Source organism: Bos mutus, chromosome 5 (assembly GCF_027580195.1).
Source record: "Bos mutus isolate GX-2022 chromosome 5, NWIPB_WYAK_1.1, whole genome shotgun sequence".
In the NCBI taxonomy this organism is placed as follows: domain Eukaryota; kingdom Metazoa; phylum Chordata; class Mammalia; order Artiodactyla; family Bovidae; genus Bos; species Bos mutus.
In genome coordinates, this window is record NC_091621.1 from 36677185 (window position 1) to 36696327 (window position 19143).

Consider the following 19143-nt stretch of genomic DNA (forward strand, 5'->3'; position numbering starts at 1 on the left):
ATGGTGGGAGACTAGTTGGAATGTCCACTGATGCAAATGAAAATCTGAGAATTATTGATAAATAATTCTCAGGTAAAATCAGAGATGACAATACATACGAACCCAATATTCCCAGTTAATTAGTACCTAACAGCTCAAGAGAGAAAACAGAGAAGAAAAACAGTCTGACTGATCCCAAATAGATATTTTACAGTGAATCATGGTAATAAAACAAATGGGTTGATGGTACTGCTGAAAAAATACAGCTGTAATGTTTGGACTCAAAAAGAAGTATATGAACCTGGGAGGAGACTGGAAAACTGGATGAAAAGGAAAGATCAGAGAGGTTAAAGATGAAAATCTATGAAAAGAACAGAAGGGGAAAACTGGAAGCAAAGGGACTTGGGGTCAGACAATAAAAATTTAAAGTCTAGATTTCAAAGATGGAGCAGTTCTGTACAAAAGTGCCTAGGGTATGGTTACGGCCACGGTCTGCTTGAGAGGAATAAGTGCAAAACCACTGCGGTTGAGGTCATGGAACATTAAACCAGAGTTGATGAACAGCTGGCCACTTAAACACTGATGTGATCCAAGAGGAAGAACGTGAGCTACACTTTGAAGTTCTCAGTGGCTGTGGGAAACACCCAGAAGGTAGGTAACAGTGATGAAAAAGGGTGGAGAGGAGAGATGGAGTGCATCATCCCTAATGGAAGAGGTATTAGCGCTTAAAATCTTTTACCTTTGCATGTAGTTCCATTCCCGGTATAGCCTGGTTTGCAGACGCAGTTGTGTCCTCCAACAGTATTGAAGCATAAAGCATTTTCATCACAGTTGTGCTGATTCGTGACACACTCATCATGTTCTGAAATGAGGACACAGTTTTGTTACTCAAAGATAGATTTTCAAAGACACTGTGTTTTAAATTGTACCTTTATCTTTGTTATTGTATGGTATTTCTTTCCAACAAAAACATGCACAGATTATCTATTAAAGAAGAGTTTGTATTTTGAGGTACATACATAGTGCATACATCCACAAACTTTGAACACAAAAAGATTTGGACAAAAGGCAGATGAATAGTAGGAATGAATAGAGGAGCAGACAGGGAAGGATAGGAATTAATTCTCAGAAGTAGATACCACAGCCAGCTGTTTAGTCTCAGTGGTTAATATTTGGGGAATTATCTCATGATATAAATCAGCCACCTAACTTTTTCCTATAGTAAGGGAAGGATGATAGGAAAGGAGGTGTGACTGTATTGCTCCACAAATCCTGACCTGCAGGATAATGGAACTGAAGCCCTGGGAATTAGATGCAGTTAACACCCACATCCACACTTGCAAACATAAAGATACACATGCAAACTGTTGGGGGTATTGGCATTTCTTCGTAAGTTGCCTCTTTCTGCAAAGGAGGTCACACTTTTCTTAAATAAGACAAACTTGCCTTTATAATATGTGCAAACACAAACTTTTTGATATACAGTCAACATGATACCTTCTTTAACTGTGTGTAACCTGACACTTTCAAAAGCACTGAATCACTTGATACCCCCAGCTCTGCTATGAGAGAGGAAGAACTGATGTCATTATCACTAGTTTAAAGACAAGTCAATGGTGGCTCAGAGTGCTTCAGGGGCCTGCACAAATTCACAGTCATAACAGGCAACTTCAGGATTCTAGCTCAGTGTTCAGCAAAAATGTAAACATGAGGAATAACTACAGTCAATATGAGAAAGAAAACAGATCTAACACTAGAATCAAGACAAGTAGGAAATGAAATACAGATAAGGAAATGCATACGAGTTAGTTCAGCGATCTGAAATCCCTACAGCCTCATACTCACACGGATCACCCAGGCTCTTGCATAAATATTATTCAGGTCTAAAATTAAATTGTATTTTAATATAATTACATTAATTAAGCCATTAATTCACCATGATATAAATAATCAAAGCAAAAAGAAATATTTCTTTTTCACTTTAGAATTCTTGGAATTTCAAACAACATAGATACTATTCTAAATAACATAACAGTAATATATCTAATTTTGAAGAAAACTTGCCTTTGACATATGCAGTTGAGATTAGACTAACATTTAACTACTAAAATCAGATGCTCCTTATTTTTTTAAAAAAAGGTTAACATTTCATGATTCTATGTCCTGTGTTAAACAAGCACAAAGTTGGATACCTTTAACTATAGCTCTATAATAACTTTATAAAGATTATTCCCAATAACTTTTCAGAGGACAGAGAGATTTCAGTCACTAAGGTTTTAGAATTACAGTAATAGATACCTTATTCTACAAATTCCTGGCTGAATTTCCCCCAATTGTATAAAATTCCACTTTTATTATTTAGAATCAGAATATTTTAGAGATTTTAATAAATTTATGCATACTGATGGCAGCCTAGAAAACAGCTGGATTACAAATGGGTGTCTTAACTGGGGCTACCCTTGGACATGATTAAATATCGGAGAGACCAGAACGGACAGCCTACCTACTTGAGTTCAGCTGCCTAAAGCAAAATAAATCTGCTCTGTGTAGTTTGCAGCTGCTGCCAATTTTCTTTCCAGTGCAATTCAAAGAGCTGCAGTTAATCTATAAATCTCTATATGGATAGCTACGGGCCCTTTAAAGACAGCTGCTGATTGATTTGATGCTGTTTTTATCCCTGTCTTGCTTGTCCTCTTAATTAGATGGCACCCACTGGGTAGAGGAAGGGCCTAACAAGATTTAGTTTAACATCCAGTATGGTAATGTTCAACAAACGTAAATAACTGCACAACCCAGGATCTGCTTTCCTCTGTTGTCCTTTACTCACAGCATCCACTGAAATGAAGAAGTGGGTCCTAAGCAATTCAAGGGTGAAGACAGTTTTCCAGTTTTCAAATGTACCAGTGCACACAGGTGTGAACGCTGTTCTCTTGGCCTTCAGTGCCTACCCCATGGATTCTCCTGGAAAATTCTTACTACTTTTAAATTCAGTTCAGTCACTCAGTTGTGACTGACTCTTTGCGACCCCATGGACTGCAGCATGCCAGGCTTCCCTGTCCATCACCAACTACCGGAGCCTACTCAAACTCATGTCCATTGAGTCGGTGATGCCATCCAACCATCTCATCCTCTATTGTCTCCTTCTCCTCCTGCCTTCAATCTTTCCCAGCATCAGGGTCTTTTCCAATGAGTTGGTTGTTTGCATCAGGTGGCCAAAGTATTGGAGTTTCAGCTTCAGCATCAGTCCTTCCAATGAAAATTCAGGACTGATTTCCTTTTTGGATTGATTGGTTGGATCTCCTTACAGTCCAAGGGACTCTCAAGAGTCTTCTCCAACACCATAGTTCAAAAGCATCGATTCTTTGGTGCTCAGATTTCTTTATGGTTCAACTCTCACATCCATACATGACTACTGGAAAAACCATAGCTTTGACTAGACAGACCTTTGCTGACAAAGTAATGTCTCTGCTTTTTAATATGCATGTCTAGATTGGTCATAGCTTTTCTTCCAAGGAGCAAGTGTCTTTTAATTTCATGGCTGCAGTCACCATCTGCAGTGATTTTGGAGCACCCCTCCCCCCCCCAAAAAAAAAGTCTCTCACTGTTAAATGACATGTTTTCTGTGAAAATATCTTTCTCCTACCTCCTGCAGAGTTGGGGACTTCTGTCTGCTTTCCCTAGCACAAGGCTCTCTTACTATATTTTATCATAAATGTCCGCTTCTCCTTGGTCCTCTATTTTCATGCACCACTTGGGACTGTGAAGTTTAGGGGAAGAATTTTACATTTTTCTTTGTATTTCATTTCAGCATTTAAAGATAGTGTTTCAAATAAATGATTCAAAGAATGAATGACCAGATCAGGAAAGCTAGGATAGCCTTCCTCTGCTGTTATCATTCAAGTCAACCTAATCCATTCAACTGTAGAGTGTGTGTATGTGCTCAGTTGCTCAGTTGTATCTGACTCTGTGGCCCCAGGGACTAAAGCCCACCAGGCTCCTCTGTCCATGGGATTCTCCAGGCAAGAATACTGGAATAGTTGGCCATTCCCTCTCCAGAGAATCTTCCCAACCCAGGGATCAAAGCCCTATCTCTTATGTCTCCTATGCTGGCAGGTGGATTCTTTACCTCTGAGCCATCTGGGAAGCCCCATTTAACTGGAGACTAGATATCAAATGGAAAGCTACTGAAACTTAAGCTGTTTTTTCATTTGTTTTTTTTTTTACTGATTTTTCTATCATGGTGTTTTATTTGGTTTGGAATATTTCAAATGTTTATTAAGATAGCAAGATACACTTTGAAAACAAATATTGATTCCTTTTCATCATTACTTTAATTTTTTTCACACAACTTAAAGTTGGTCATACAATTATCAACTAAACGGTGATCTTAAGAAAAGTCTTTTAAAATGCCTTTCCTGAAATCTCACAGAAGAATTAACTTTAATTTGACAGCTCTTTACAAAAGAGAATGTGAATGAAGCAAGGAGCAAATATCCTATAAGGTTATCTCAATAAATAGTTAACGATTGCTGTGCCATATCCAGTTTTGGTCAAATGTCAATCTTTTTACCCTTTCCCTGACTCACATACCCCTAAGGACTCAACCACCAACCCACCAGTCAGCCTATCCATTTTTAAAACTTCCTCCAACATTTTAAACATATAATTGATAAAATAAGGAGGGAAATATTATGACAGAATTTAAATCAATATTATATACCAGTGTTTGAGAAGAGCATGTCAGGATGTAAGTGTGAATGAATTCCAAGTTTTATTTCACATATAGTGAAATGCAGACATTTCAGGTATGATGTTCAGAATATTCAATCTGTCAGATTCAATGCTATCCTCATATCCTCAGATAAAATGTCATTGTTCATGTGACATGACAGTTCAAACAATAGCTGGGATTGAAACCAAATGCACCCTTTTCTTTTTCTTTTCACTAAAAATATTAGCACATAATAATTTTAATCAAAATATAATCATTTTTGTATCTATGCATTTTAAACAGTAAAATGGAAAAAAGAAAGAAATATTGAAGGAAAACTCCATCCTTTAACATTTCTTAAAAAATAGTAATATGGATGTCAATTATTATAGTACATTCTATATAGAACAGATGACCTTATAGTGGTAGCTGGCAAAAATTTCTCTTGAATGCCATAATTTGCTTGCTCTTCATCTTCACATATATGTGAAACTGGTTTTACACCAGTGACAAAGGTCAGCACAGTAAAATTCATTTATGAAAATAAAGTAATAATATACACACCTGAATTTACCTAAATGTAGATGTTACATTGGAGAAGGCAATGGCACCCCACTCCTGTACTCTTGCCTGGAAAATCCCATGGACAGAGGAGCCTGGTGGGCTGTATAGTCCATGGGGTCGCTAAGGGTCGGACACGACTGAGCGACTTCACTTTCACTTTTCGCTTTCATGCATTGGAGAAGGAAATGGCAACCCACTCCAGTGTTCTTGCCTGGAGAATCCCAGGGACGGGGGAGCCTGGTGGGCTGCCGTCTAGGGGTCTCACAGTCGGACACGACTGAAGTGACTTAGCAGCAGTAGCAGCAGATGTTACATATAACAAAAATATTGTCATTTCACTAACCTGTGTAAGTTAATGTATCTAAAATCATTTTAAGACTCAACACCCAACAGATCATTAGTCATAATAACACATCAGATCAGATCAGATCAGTCGCTCAGTCGTGTCCGACTCTTTGCGACCCCATGAATCGCAGCACGCCAGGCCTCCCTGTCCATCACCAACTCCCGGAGTTCACTCAGACTCACGTCCATTGAGTCAGTGATGCCATCCAGCCATCTCATCCTCTGTCGTCCCCTTCTCCTCCTGCCCCCAATCCCTCCCAGCATCAGAGTCTTTTCCAATGAGTCAACTCTTCGCATGAGGTGGCCAAAGTACTGGAGTTTCAGCTTTAGCATTATTCTCTCCAAAGAAATCCCAGGACTGATCTCCTTCAGAATGGACTGGTTGGATCTCCTTGCAGTTCAAGGGACTCTCAAGAGTCTTCTCCAACACCACAGTTCAAAAGCATCAATTCTTTGGCGCTCAGCCTTCTTCACAGTCCAACTCTCACATCCATACATGACCACAGGAAAAACCATAGCCTTGACTAGACGAACCTTTGTTGGCAAAGTAATGTCTCTGCTTTTGAATATGCTATCTAGGTTGGATTCAAATTGAATTTTAAAATTGGTGTTCATATTGAGCTGTTTCCAGAATGAATATACTATCTAGAGATGATATGGCCATTCTAAAATTCACATAGCTTTTCTCAGTGTGATTTTAACACAGACATACAATACACATAGCACATGTTCTATTCAAGAAATTCACTATGATACAAAATGCAAATACTACAGAAAATAGGAGTGAAAGTAATTTAAATATATCTACAATTCAATTAAATACAAAATTTTCAATGTCTATTTGTATTAGGATTTTCCTGGGATTAAAAATATGACTATAAGTAGTAGTTACCCTCACAGAACTTATAATTTAGTTGGGGAGATTAGATAAAAACATAAAAGCCATACATGGCTTCATTATGAGAAATGCTGAAGCAAGGAAGTAATCTCTGTTTAAAAATGTTGTTGAGATCAACAGAGAAGGTCATTTCTAGTTGGGTAAGTGGGAATATAAGAATGACTTTATGCAGAAGGGAGCATTTGACACAGATATTTTTTATGTGTGTGGAGGAAAGTTACAGATTCTAAATTAAAACAGCACTTATTTATTTGCTTCTTTTCTTTTTGGAATCTTGAGCCTCTTACAAGTTTGAATGAACTTCAGTGCTTTGTAATAATTGTACCTCTAATTCAGTGCTTACTACATACTACACACTTTGTAACAAAAACCACTTCATTTAATCCTCATATTCACGTGGAAACATTATTTTTCGGGAAGTTAAATTTGGCTTGTAGATGTTACCTATCTTGCCTGAGATCGCATGGCTGATAACTGTTAGAGCTGTGAATCAGGACATCTGACTCCAGAAAGTAGTCTACTGATTGCTATGCAATAGAGCCTCCTGACATTTAATAAGTCTTCCCTGATCTATTTTTTACTCTAGTGATCTTCGATGTAATTATTCAGAAATTTTGAATGTTTATACATTAGAAGTCTTCTAATGCTTAGTGTTAGGAAGCTGTGACTGCTGTTCAGTTGCTAAGTCACGTCCAACTCTTTGTGACCCACTGGACTGCAGCACGCTAGGTTTCCCTGAATTTCACTATCTTCCAGAGTTTGCTCAAACTCATGTCCATTGAGTTGGTGATGCTAGCCTCATCCTCTCTTGTCTCCTTCTTCTCCTGCCTTCAATCTTTCCCAGCATGAGGTCTTTTCCAATGAGTCTGCTCTATCAGGTGGCCAAAGCATTGGAGCTTCAATTTCAGCATCAGTCCTTCCAAAGAATATTCAGGGTTGATTTCCTTTAGGATGGACTGGTTGGATCTCCTTGCCATCCAAGGGACTCTCAAGAGTCTTCTCCAGCACCACAGTTCAAAAGCAACAATTCTTCGGCACTCAAGTTTCTTTATGGTCCAACTCTTACATCTGTATATGACTACAGAAAAAACCATAGCTTTGATTATGTGGACCTTTGTCAGCAAAGTGATGTCTCTGCTTTTTAATATGCTGTCTAGGTTTGTCATAGCTTTCTGTCCAAGAAGTAAGCATCTTAATTTCATGGCTGCAGTCACTGTCCATGTGATTTTGGAGCCCAAGAAAATAAAATTTGGCATTGTTTCCACTTTTTCCCCATCTATTTGCCATGAAGTGATGGGACTGGATGCCATGATCTTAGTTTTTTGAATGTTGAGTTTTAAGCCAGTTTTTTCACTCTGCTCTTTCATCCTCAAAAAGAAGCTCTAGTTCCTCTTCACTTTCTGCCATTAGAGTGGTATCATCTGCACATCTGACATTGTTGATCTCTTTATTGTATTTTCTAGTACTTTGAACCCTATAGGAGCCTTATTCAAAATTATAGAACTCCATAGGACAAAGCACTGAGGTAATTTCAGCTCATACTAAAATTCACATTTTCACTCAGTTGAGAGGCATTTAAAAAAAAAAAAAAAAAGGAAAATAGCAATATGGTCAAATACAAATGTTTGAAAAACAAAGTAACCGCCTCACAGAACCTGAACTCTAACACTGCTTCCCTCAAATGAAATCTTTGGAAGTTCAACCTAAATGCAGTTTGGCAAACAGATATCTCCAATGTCCAAGAGTCAGTTAGGCTTTGGTAATGTCATCCTTTGCTTCTGGGTAATTCTGGTTTATATCCCTGTAATATACCAGATCCTTTGGCTGACATCTTTACACAGTAGATTCCACTCTTCTGATAACAGAATGTAATATATCTTCATAGCTTTATAACTGGCCCAATACTCTCAGAGAATCTTTCTTTTCCTCTGATAGATTTCTCCAGTCACAAGAATTACATTATCTATGCTGCATCTTCTACTCTCTTGTCTAAATCCAGAAATGCTGGGAAAACAGTGGCTATCACAATATACAGGTGAAAATTCCACAAAGAAAACTGCTTCACTCTCTTTGAACTGAGTGTTTTTTAGACTACGAGCTCAAAATGAGCATATTCTCTCTTTGAATGTGGCAAGATGTGGCTCTGAATCTAGTGACAACCAACCTCAGGCCTTTACTATGATTTGATTATTAGAAACCTGGGACAAAGCTCCATCAGGCTTAAGACTGGATAAGTCTTGCAGCAAGGAAGCCCACAGAAGTATAAATTTTTCTTGAAAGTGAAAGTGAAGTCTCTTAGTCGTGTCTGACTCTTTGAGACCCGTGGACTGTAGCCCACCAAACTCCACCGTCCATGGGATTCTCCAGGCAAGAATACTGGAGTGGGTTGCCATTTCCTTGAGGAGCTCTTAATAACATCATCAAACTATATGGTTAGATTGGGGATTTATCTCAAAAACAAAGAACTGCTTGGTTATGGTCCTCTTACATTTCTGGAAACCATATTGCTTGCCTGAAGGTATCAAGGAGATTTGCAGAAGCTCCTCCATGAATTTCAATCATATGTGTCCCCACCTAAGTCAATGTGCTCTGACCTGTAAAGAGCATCAGAACTTGACAGCCCATGGGTCTGCAACTGAGATCTCTTATTTTTCTCTCGAAAGAATGGCAACAATGATGAGTCCCCAGATAATACATGCCATCTCTGTTTCTCAAACAAAATAACTTTTTGGATTTGACCATAGCTCCTTGGCTTTCCTGTTGGCTCAGTGGTAAAGAATTCCCCTGCAATGTAGGAGATGCAGGAGATACGGGTTCGATCCCTGGGTCAGGAAGATCCCCTGGAGGCAGACATGGCAACCCACTCCAGTATTCCTACCTGAAGAATCCCATGGACAGACAAGTCTAGTGGGCTACAGTCCATAGGGCTGCAAAGAGTTAAACTTGACTGAAGCAACTTAGCATGCACGCATAGCTCCTTAGACCATTCACAAGATAATTTATTCAATGGCAGGTCTTTTCAAAGTGAGTACAAACTGAATATAAAGAACATCTCTATTACAACTCAACAATTTTTAGATAATTCGGGGGCCTATTGGAAAGAACTTGAAGCGCTTCCTTCTCTCTTCTCCTTTCTTCCTCCCCCTCCACAAATATTTAGTGCTCAATGACACCAGCAAGACAAATCTCTGAAATCAAAACATCTGTCCTAATGATTAAAGAAGACTGTTTCCATTTATCAGTTTAAAATGTCCCCCATAAACTGTTCTGTAAGGGGACCCTAACTACATTTGAAGGACAAAGTAGAAATATGAGAAAATTATGTACTATTATAAATAGCAATAGCAGGGAGGCAACATGATACATATGCTTTCCAGACAGGCTTGGTTTGAGATGCTGTTTTATTCAAAGTTCTCAGTGGCCTTGAGAAAGTTAGCCGATCTTTCTAAGTTTAAAATGAGAAAATTAAGACCTACAATAGAGAACTATTGCAAAGAATACACTTAAATGATGAAGGTAAACACACTGGCAAATAATAGACACTCAACAGATATTAGTTACCCTCTCATCTCATTACCTAGTTCAGTGGGAAAACTCATTTTGTCTTTATTAGCAAATGGACAGCTAAAGATAATGTCCTCTCTTTTCTATTTCAATTATTTGAGAAAACCTAAATGTCTTACAGAATTTGCTTTCTTCATAATCTCTTCTGAAATCAGACACATTCTGGACATTCTTCTGTTTTCTAAAATGCTGCTGAAACAACTTTCAGTGGTTACATTGAGGGAAAATGCCTCTATCAAACCTACCCAGAGCTATTCATTTTGTTTCTTATAGTTACCTTACTTATTCACTTTTATTAGAGAGAAACATCTATTTATTACAAGGTCATTTTAACAGAAATCTACTTTTACTTTTAACACCATTCAAGCAGCTACAAGAAATTATATTTTCAGCCTGCTTAATGCCTACAGCTGTAGCAAAGCCACTAAAACTCATTTTTACACCCAAGCATTTCTTGTTCAGTACTCAAGTTTCCTGTTCACTGACCACACCAATTCAACACTGACTTCTTGTTATTCTTCAGTTTGTTGGGCAACTAGGAATTTGTTAGATTTCCTTCCTTTGACATGCTTGGTTTATTTTCTTCTAGTCTTTTCACTCTATGTTCAGACTTTTTGCCTAATCCTTATTTGATCAAGAATCTTAACAACCAAAGCACAAATTCCCTCTTTACCCTTACAGTAATTTCACAAAGAAATTAAAATTCAATTTTTATGGCAAAATCTTACTTTGCCCTATTTTGTGTCTCGTGGAGTAAGCTTTGTCAGAACCCAATGTAGGGCAACAAAATACTTTGAAGCATCAACCAGGTGATTTTCATGTGTTCTTTCAACACACATTTGTGAAGCTTCTGCTGTGTGAGTCTAGTGCTCCAGAAGAGGCAAAGATGCATCAAACTGGGATTTGTGACCTCAAGAAACTTTTGAACTATTACAGGATTCATGATGTGAAGAGAGAAAAACTATGATATACTGCAGCTATTGATTAGTGCTGTAAGAGAGAAATCATAGTAATAATGACAATAGTTAATTTCTAAGTGCTTACTACATACTCTAAAGCATTACATTAAGTGTTTTATATGCATTATCCCCTTCAGTCTTCACAAAAATCTTTTCAGATTAGTCCTATTATTATTCCTATTTTACAAATAGGAATTAGAGCTTTCTCAGAGCCAGGACATTTCCTTGCCAATGTCATATAGCTGGGAGGCGATAAGACCTCGATTTGGCTTCGGAGTTTTAAAAAAACTATAAACAGAGATCTCAAAGGTTTAAAGAGGAAGAGATGAGGAACAACTGAGAAGTATTCCCGTAATTGCGGGAAAATGTCATGTAGCAAACAGGCCAAACAAGTGAGTCTTGAAGGACAGAAAGAGTTTTAACAGGAAAAGAACAAACATGGAAAGGAACATTCCACATGGACAGAGAGTGGGTGCAAAAGACACAAGATGAGGTACAGCAGGGCCTGAAGAGACTGAGCTGCTACAGCTGATGACTGACAGGGAAGAGTAAGGAACAGTGTGAATAGGGTCAGGAAAACAGCATGATTTTATCAGGTGGACAATAAGGAGCCACTTCCCCTGTACAATAAAAAGTGGGATCACAAAATTAGAGTTGATTTTAGGGAAATTAATAGCAGTATGCAGTTGAGGAGAGAATAACTTTCCTCGACACAGGGAGGAGTCCTATGTTAGTAAGCCAGCCTCCCTCTCCTTAATTCCTCTTTCTTCCTTTTATTCTTCTCCTTTTAAATTGGTGTTAGATTATTACTGAGAGTTGAAAAAAAAGTGTCTGTGCAACACTGAGAGTTGAAACAAAGGGATACAGAAGAGGAAGAGGAGGAGGGGTAGTGGAAGGGGAAGAAAGCAGACAGACAAAAACTGTGTGCTTATCACCTGCCAAGCACTGCCTTGGGCGATGCACAGGGCCAGCATAAGGAAGTGCTGCCAGGACACAGAAAGAAGAGCTGCAAAGTCAAGCCCCCAGATTATAAGATTCAAGTCCCTTTCAGGCAGCAACTGTGTCATTCATTTTATATGTCCCAGTTCCTATACTCTTGTGGAATGAAACTATGTTGAAAGAGGGCCTACCATAAAATGAACAGTGATGCTGGGAGAGGGGCAGGCTTAGACACAGAACTAATGCGCCCCACAGTGAATCCATTTTTGAGCCATGAGGAATAAAGGCATTAAAAATAGCTTAGGTTTCAAATCTGGATGACCAGGAAGATGGTGGTGAGGTGAATAGAACTGAGAAAGCATCTTAATTTTAGGGATTTTGTTATTTTTGTTCTCATTTTAGTTTGGTTTGATTTGGTTTTTATGGAAAAGAAGAAAATAGAATTAAGAAGTCAAATATAAAAGCACAGATCATATTAGAAGTTTGAATTTACTCTACTGATGGTGACAAGAAACCAAGAAAACATTCCCCAACCAAAATCTGTCTCATAGATAACCCCTAGATGCTAAAGCCTTGGGTCTAATCCATCAACTGCCCCAACATCCAACACAATGATTGGCACATCACTGATCTTCAGTGAGTATTTGTTAAGGAGTCAGTCAATCACTATAAAGTATGTCTCTAACATGCAAAACATTCAGTGGCCTGCTAATGCAAAATATTCAAGGTACGTATTCTGCAGTGACAATTCTGCACATCTCCTGCTTTCTTTTCCATCCCCTCAATAGCCATGCTGCTTTCTCTTAAAACACCTGCCCCATTCTCATTCCCGTACTCCTGGCACTCCCTTACTCCTTACTCCTTCCCAACAACTTCACAGAAAACATCCAGGTCATCAGGAAAGAACATCCTCAGATTTCCCACCCACAGATGAATCTGTAGCTAAATGTATCCCCTAGGTCTTTCTTCCTCTCAAACTGGGAATCTAGGAGTCACCATAGACTTCTCTGGGGCTTCCAGGTGGTACTAGTGGTAAAGAATCCACCTGTCAAAGCAGGTAGACTTAAGAGACACAGGTTTGATCCCTGGGTTGGGAAGATCCCCTGGAGGAGGCCATGGTGACCCACTCCAGTATTTTTGCCTGGAGAAACAGAGGAGCCTGGCAGGCTGCAGTCCATAGAGTCACACTGAAGTGACGTAGCACACGCCCATACACCTCTCTGCCCTTCATTCCAACCACCACATCCAAGGGCCAGTTCATCCAGATTCTACTTCCTTGGCCGTTTTCAACCTTATCCCTAGCCATCAAGACACCACTTACTCATAAAGACTTTCATTATGATACTTTGCTGTCACCAAACTGCATCATTTACAACTCCCCCATGGCACCCATTTATTAATGATGACATCGATTAAGATTCTACTAACGGCCAAAGATCATACCAGCCAATCCTTATATATTTCACACAGGCATCTGAGTTCTTTGTCTCAAAGGCTCTTCCCCACTTTCTTTGTCTAACTCTCCTACTCACCTCCCACTCAGATCAAACAAAACTTCCTTCTTCAGAAAACCTTTCTTAAAACTGCCTCACTCTAATTTAGTTGAGCCCCTTAGGACATGCTTAATCACATCACAGCATTTAAAAGCCACAGTACTAGTATTAAGAATAAGGACTTTAAAGTCAGGTTACCTCAGTTCAGATCCTGGCTCTGCTTTTTACCAGCTGTCAGATCTTACATAGTTTATTTAATCTCTTTACATCAGTTTCCTCCTCTGTTAAATGGACCTAACAACAGTACAAGTGAAATCTCCAGCAGGATCTGGGGTGTGTGTGTGTTTGTCGCTTAGTCATGTCTGACTCTTTGCAACCCTATAGCCCTCTGGTCTCCAGCAGGATCTGGGGTATCTCCAGAAAGATCTGGGTTAGTACTCAGTATTGAAATATTTCTGTAGTAAAGGTATGACTATTCATATCAAATTGGATAAAGATGAGAAAATAACAGGCATGAGATCAATTCTGCTGCTAAATGAATTAAAAAATAAAAACAATCAATGTTCAGAGCTCTCTGTGATATTCTGGAGTTCAGAACTGTAGATAGGGGATTGTGGATCTGTATGTTCTTCAGAGTTAACTGAGGTAATGAATGAAACAATCCAGTGCAGGAAAATGTTTCATAAATTAGCATGAGCTTAGCGCTTATCACACTGTCAGGGATTTTTCTTTGATAATTCTTCTACCCATCCCCCATGAATCAGTATACTCCCTTAGACAGCAAATTTTTTATAACAGATCTTTGAATCCTCTGTTCTTGCCATAACATCTGACATATTTTAGGTGCTTGGTAAACATGGATTCAAATACTGAAATAAATATTTGGCTTCAATCTATACAAAATCCATCTTTTCAATTTCTCAGAGTACTTTACATTGGGTACTTTACATTTTACATTTTACTCATTCCAAATCCATGTAACATGCTTGGGATTTATCATTTAGAGCAGTACCTATATATAAGGTTCAAGCTTGATGCTCCTACATTTTAATATCAGTGCTGCCTCTAAATTAGGAAAGAGACATTTTCCCCCCCATCTGTTAAGATTTATTTGAAAGAAAAGAAAGATGTTCACTAAGCTAGGGAAAACTTCTAATGGAGAAAAAGATCATCCCCACCTAACACCATGTGATCTATTCTTTCATTTAAAGTTCTAAGGCCTGCTCTGCTTTAATGTCTACAAAAAATAGTAAGAATAGAGAGTATATTCAACCAACTGAATCAGGAAAAGTATCTCAAAAATGCAACATAAAAGGGGACTTTTGAAATACAAAATTATATAAGAAAAAACAACCAACTGAAACAACCTAGACAAGCCTTCCCAGTGATTTTCAAGATGATCTCAGATTCTCATACTTGGATCAGACATAATATTCTGACCTTTTATTGTTCAACATACAGAAAGTAAAATGATCCTCAAATATTAAAGGGTTGGGACTATGGGACAAAGGAAAATCATTGACCTTTTCACTTGTAAGCTGACTTTTTATAATGAGCTTCATTACAAAATTCATCTCTTAGAGAAAGTTACTTGCATCTTTACTACAGCAAAATACAAGATATGAGTCTTTTAGATTCCAAAGGATTTTACATATATATATATATATTTCTTCAGTATACTTGATTAAACATAATCTATATATATATAAGTATTTTTGATATACTTTTATCTCACACTTTTCTGTGTACTCTGTACTTTCACAGTATATAGCTACCTCTGACATGCTGGAGCTAATATCTTTTGATATTTTTTAGTATTTCTAATTGCAATAATGTTTATTGATATTACAATTTAGTTCTATTATGCTTCAGTTCAGTTCAGTTCAGTTCAGTTGCTCAGTAATGCCCGACTCTTTGCGACCCCATGAAGTGCAAATGAAGATCAAGGCCTCCCTGTCCATCACCAATTCCTGGAGTTTACCCAGACTCATGTCTATCGAGTCGGTGATGCCATCCAAACATCTCATCCTCTGTCATCTCCTTCTCCTCCTGCCCCCAATCCCTCCCAGCATCAGGGTCTTTTCCAAGAGGCAACTCTTCGCATGAGGTGGCCAAAGTATTGGAGTTTCAGCTTCAGCATTAGACCTTCCAAAGAACAACTAGGACTGATCTCCTTTATGATGGACTTTTTGGATCTCCTTGCAGTCCAAGGGACTCTCAAGAGTCTTCTCCAACATCACAGTTCAAAAGCATCAATTTTTTAGCATTCAGCTTTCTTCACAGTCCAACTCTCACATCCATACATGACTACTGGAAAAACCATAGCCTTGACTAGACAGACCTTTGTTGGCAAAGTAATGTCTCTGCTTTTGAATATGCTATCTAGGTTGGTCATAACTTTCCTTCCAAGGAGTACGTGTCTTTTAATTTCATGGCTGCAATCACCATCTGCAGTGATTTGGGAGCCCAAAAAAATAAAGTTTCTCACTGTTTCCACTGTTTCCCCATCTAATATGCTTAAGTAAGAGTTGTAATTGCTATAAGATGATTAAGGCAGAGTACCTGTTTCCAAAATATTTATAGCTGTGGTTTGCTCATAAGACAATACACATAAGTGTATTTCTTTAAATGTGTGCAGTATATGTATGAATATATTTTGTATGAATGTGTGTTTATATATTTGTATGTCTGAATGCATATAATTTGTATGTACTAGGTATAGAGAGAAGACAGAGAGGAAGTTGTCAACTAATTTATACCCATGTTTTTTTAGTTCTTAAGAGGCAGGAGTCAATTCAGCAGTATAGCAAAATCTCTTTTTCTGTTATTTAGAAACCATTTCTTAAAATCCAATAAGGATTTTCTCTGCTGATGGTTAGAGTGCCTCTTCTTTTTATATTCTATTCTTTTAAAGAATTTGAAATGGCTTTCATTCAAAACCTCATTCTGAATCACTCACTTTTACTTGATGAGTTTCCTTCAAATGTAGCAATTCTTCTCTCACTGTTTTTCACAGAGGGGAGCTCTTGCTCCCAAGAATCTCTGAAAGTGTGCAGAGGAGTTGGAGAAAGATTTTAACCTGCCATTCCATCACTCATGTTCCCCGAAGAGCATATTCAGGTCAGGAAGCAACAGTTAGAACTGGACATGGAACAACAGACTGGTTCCAAATAGGAAAAGGAGCATGTTAAGGTTGTATATTGTCACCCTGCTTATTTAACTTATATGCAGAGTACATCATGAGAAACGCTGGGCTGGAAGAAGCACAAGCTGGAATCAAGATTGCCGGGAGAAATATCAATAACCTCAGATATGCAGATGACACCACCCTTATGGCAGAAAGTGAAGAACTAAAGAACATCTTGATGAAAGTGAAAAAAGAGAGTGAAAAAGTGGGCTTAAATCTCAACATTCAGAAAACGAAGATCATGGCATCTGGTCACATCACTTCATGGCAAATAGATGGGGAAACAGTGGCTGACTATTTTTGGGGGCTCCAAAATCACTGCAGATGGTGACTGTAGCCATGAAATTAAAAGACGCTTACTCCTTGGAAGGAAAGTTATGACCAACGTAGATAGCTTATTCAAAAGCAGAGACGTTACTTTGCCAACCAAGGTCCATCTAGTCAAGGCTATGGTTGTTCCATTAGTCATGTATGGGAGTTGGACTGTAAAGAAAGCTGAATGCGGAAGAATTGATGCTTTTGAACTGTGGTGTTAGAGAAGACTCTTGAGAGTCCCTTAGATTGCAAGGAGATCCAACCAGTCCATTCTAAAGGAGATCAGTCCGGGGTGTGCATTGGAAGGACTGATGCTGAAGCTGAAACTCCAATACTTTGACCACCTGATGCAAAGGGCTGACTCATTTGAAAAGACCCTGAAGCTGGGAAAGATTGAAGGCAGGAGGAGAAGGGGATGACAGAGGATGAAATGGTTGGATGGCATCACTGACTCAACGGACATGAGTTTGGGTAAACTCCAGGAGTTGGTGATGGACACGGAGGCCTGGCATGCTGTGGTTCATGGGGCCGCAAAGAGACGGACATGACTGAGTGACTGAACTGAACAGTGGAAACAGTGAGAGACTTTGTTTTCTTGGGCTCCAAAATCACTGTTGATGGTGACTGCAGCCATGAAATGAAAAGACGCTTGCTCCCTGAAAAAAAAGTTATGACCAACCTAGATAGCATATTAAAAAGCAGAGAGATTATTTTGCCAACAAAGCTCTGTCTAGTCAAAGCTGTGATTTTTTCCAGTAGTCATGTATGGATGTTAGAGTTGGACTATAAAGAAATCTGAGCACTGAAGAATTGGTGCTTTTGAACTGTGGTGTTGGAGAAGACTCTTGAGAGTCCCTTGGACTGCAAGGAGATCCAACCAGTCCATTCTGAAGGAGATCAGCCCTGGGATTTCTTTGGAAGGAATGATGCTAAAGCTGAAACTCCAGTACTTTGGCCATCTGATGCGAAGAACTGACTCATTGGAAAAGACCCAGAAGCTGGGAAAATTGAAGGTAGGAGGAGAAGGGGATGACAGAGGATGAGATGGTTGGATGGCATCACCGACTCAATGGACATGAGTCTGAGTAAACTCCAGGTTTGGCAATGGACAGGGAGGCCTGGTGTGCTGCAGTCCATGGGGTCGCAGAGTCGGGACACAACTGAGCGACTGAACTGAACTGAATAGTATATTCCCCTCTTCAACAAGCTCTTCCCTTCACCTTTCACCCTTCGTGGATCCTCAGTCCTTTTGGTTTCCAGGATCCCAATCAGATTCTTTGAATCCGATTTGAATTGTTTGAATGTGAACAGAAATCAGATCTCAAAACCAGATGAACAGCTGAATAACTAGTTCGACTGGATCCTGATCCTAACTTTCTTTTCCTTCCCTTCTGGTGGTTTCACTACCTGCCTTCTTACCTCTCGGCTTCTTGCCCTTCTTCACTCAGTGTGAGCTTTATTTCCATTCTTCCCTCTCCAATTTAATCATCCTGCATTCTTTCATTCTTCTGCGGTATCAATTAAAATTTTTTAATGGATAACTTATAGCAATCTTCTGCCTGACTGCAAGTGTGTTTTAATTACAATCAACAATGTCCTGCTCTGGGGAAAACATGTGCTCTTTGTATTCACAGATTTTACTTTCCCCTCCTCTAATTACACCCAGGGCCCCCTCATCACAGCATTTCCTCCCCTCCTTTTCTGGGGGCTCAGATCTAATACAACTGGCAAGCAAGTACATTTAAAACCTCCCTCTTTTAGTGCTACTTGAATGTATTCCATGTATCTTCAGTTGAATGACAAAATCCATTTGCTCATTGAAAATGTCCCTTTAAGACAGACAAATTGGGACAAAAGGAGGAAGGCCAGAAGGCAAAATGGGAAATACTTGCAAGTTCCCCAAGAACAGCTGTCTCAAGCAGCCTCCTGGGCCATGATGGCAGACTGACCAAGTGGACTGTGACTTAATTTTCCACTGGCCAATTCTGCTTCCATCTTCTAATCTGTCCTCTGCATTATCCAGTCTCAACCAAGACAAAATGATAAACTGAATGTTATGGACTGGAAACTTGGATCTTCCCAAAACTCATTTGTTGAAGTCTAAACCCCAAAGTGGGCTTCCCTGGTGGTTCGGATGGTAAAGTGTCTGCAATGCTGGAGACCTGGGTTCGATCCCTGGGTCAGGAAGA

At 39.0% G+C, this 19143-nt stretch overlaps 1 protein-coding gene across 2 annotated transcripts in view; it reads right to left on the minus strand.

The window, feature by feature from the left end:
• Nucleotides 1-19143, minus strand: part of NELL2 (neural EGFL like 2) — a 460840-nt gene that overhangs the window by 100672 nt on the left and 341025 nt on the right. For both annotated transcript variants that reach the window (XM_070369964.1, XM_070369963.1), the window contains exon 15: nt 719-841. In XM_070369964.1, the coding sequence (XP_070226065.1) occupies nt 719-841 (123 nt within the window). The remainder of the gene's footprint in view (nt 1-718; nt 842-19143) is intronic.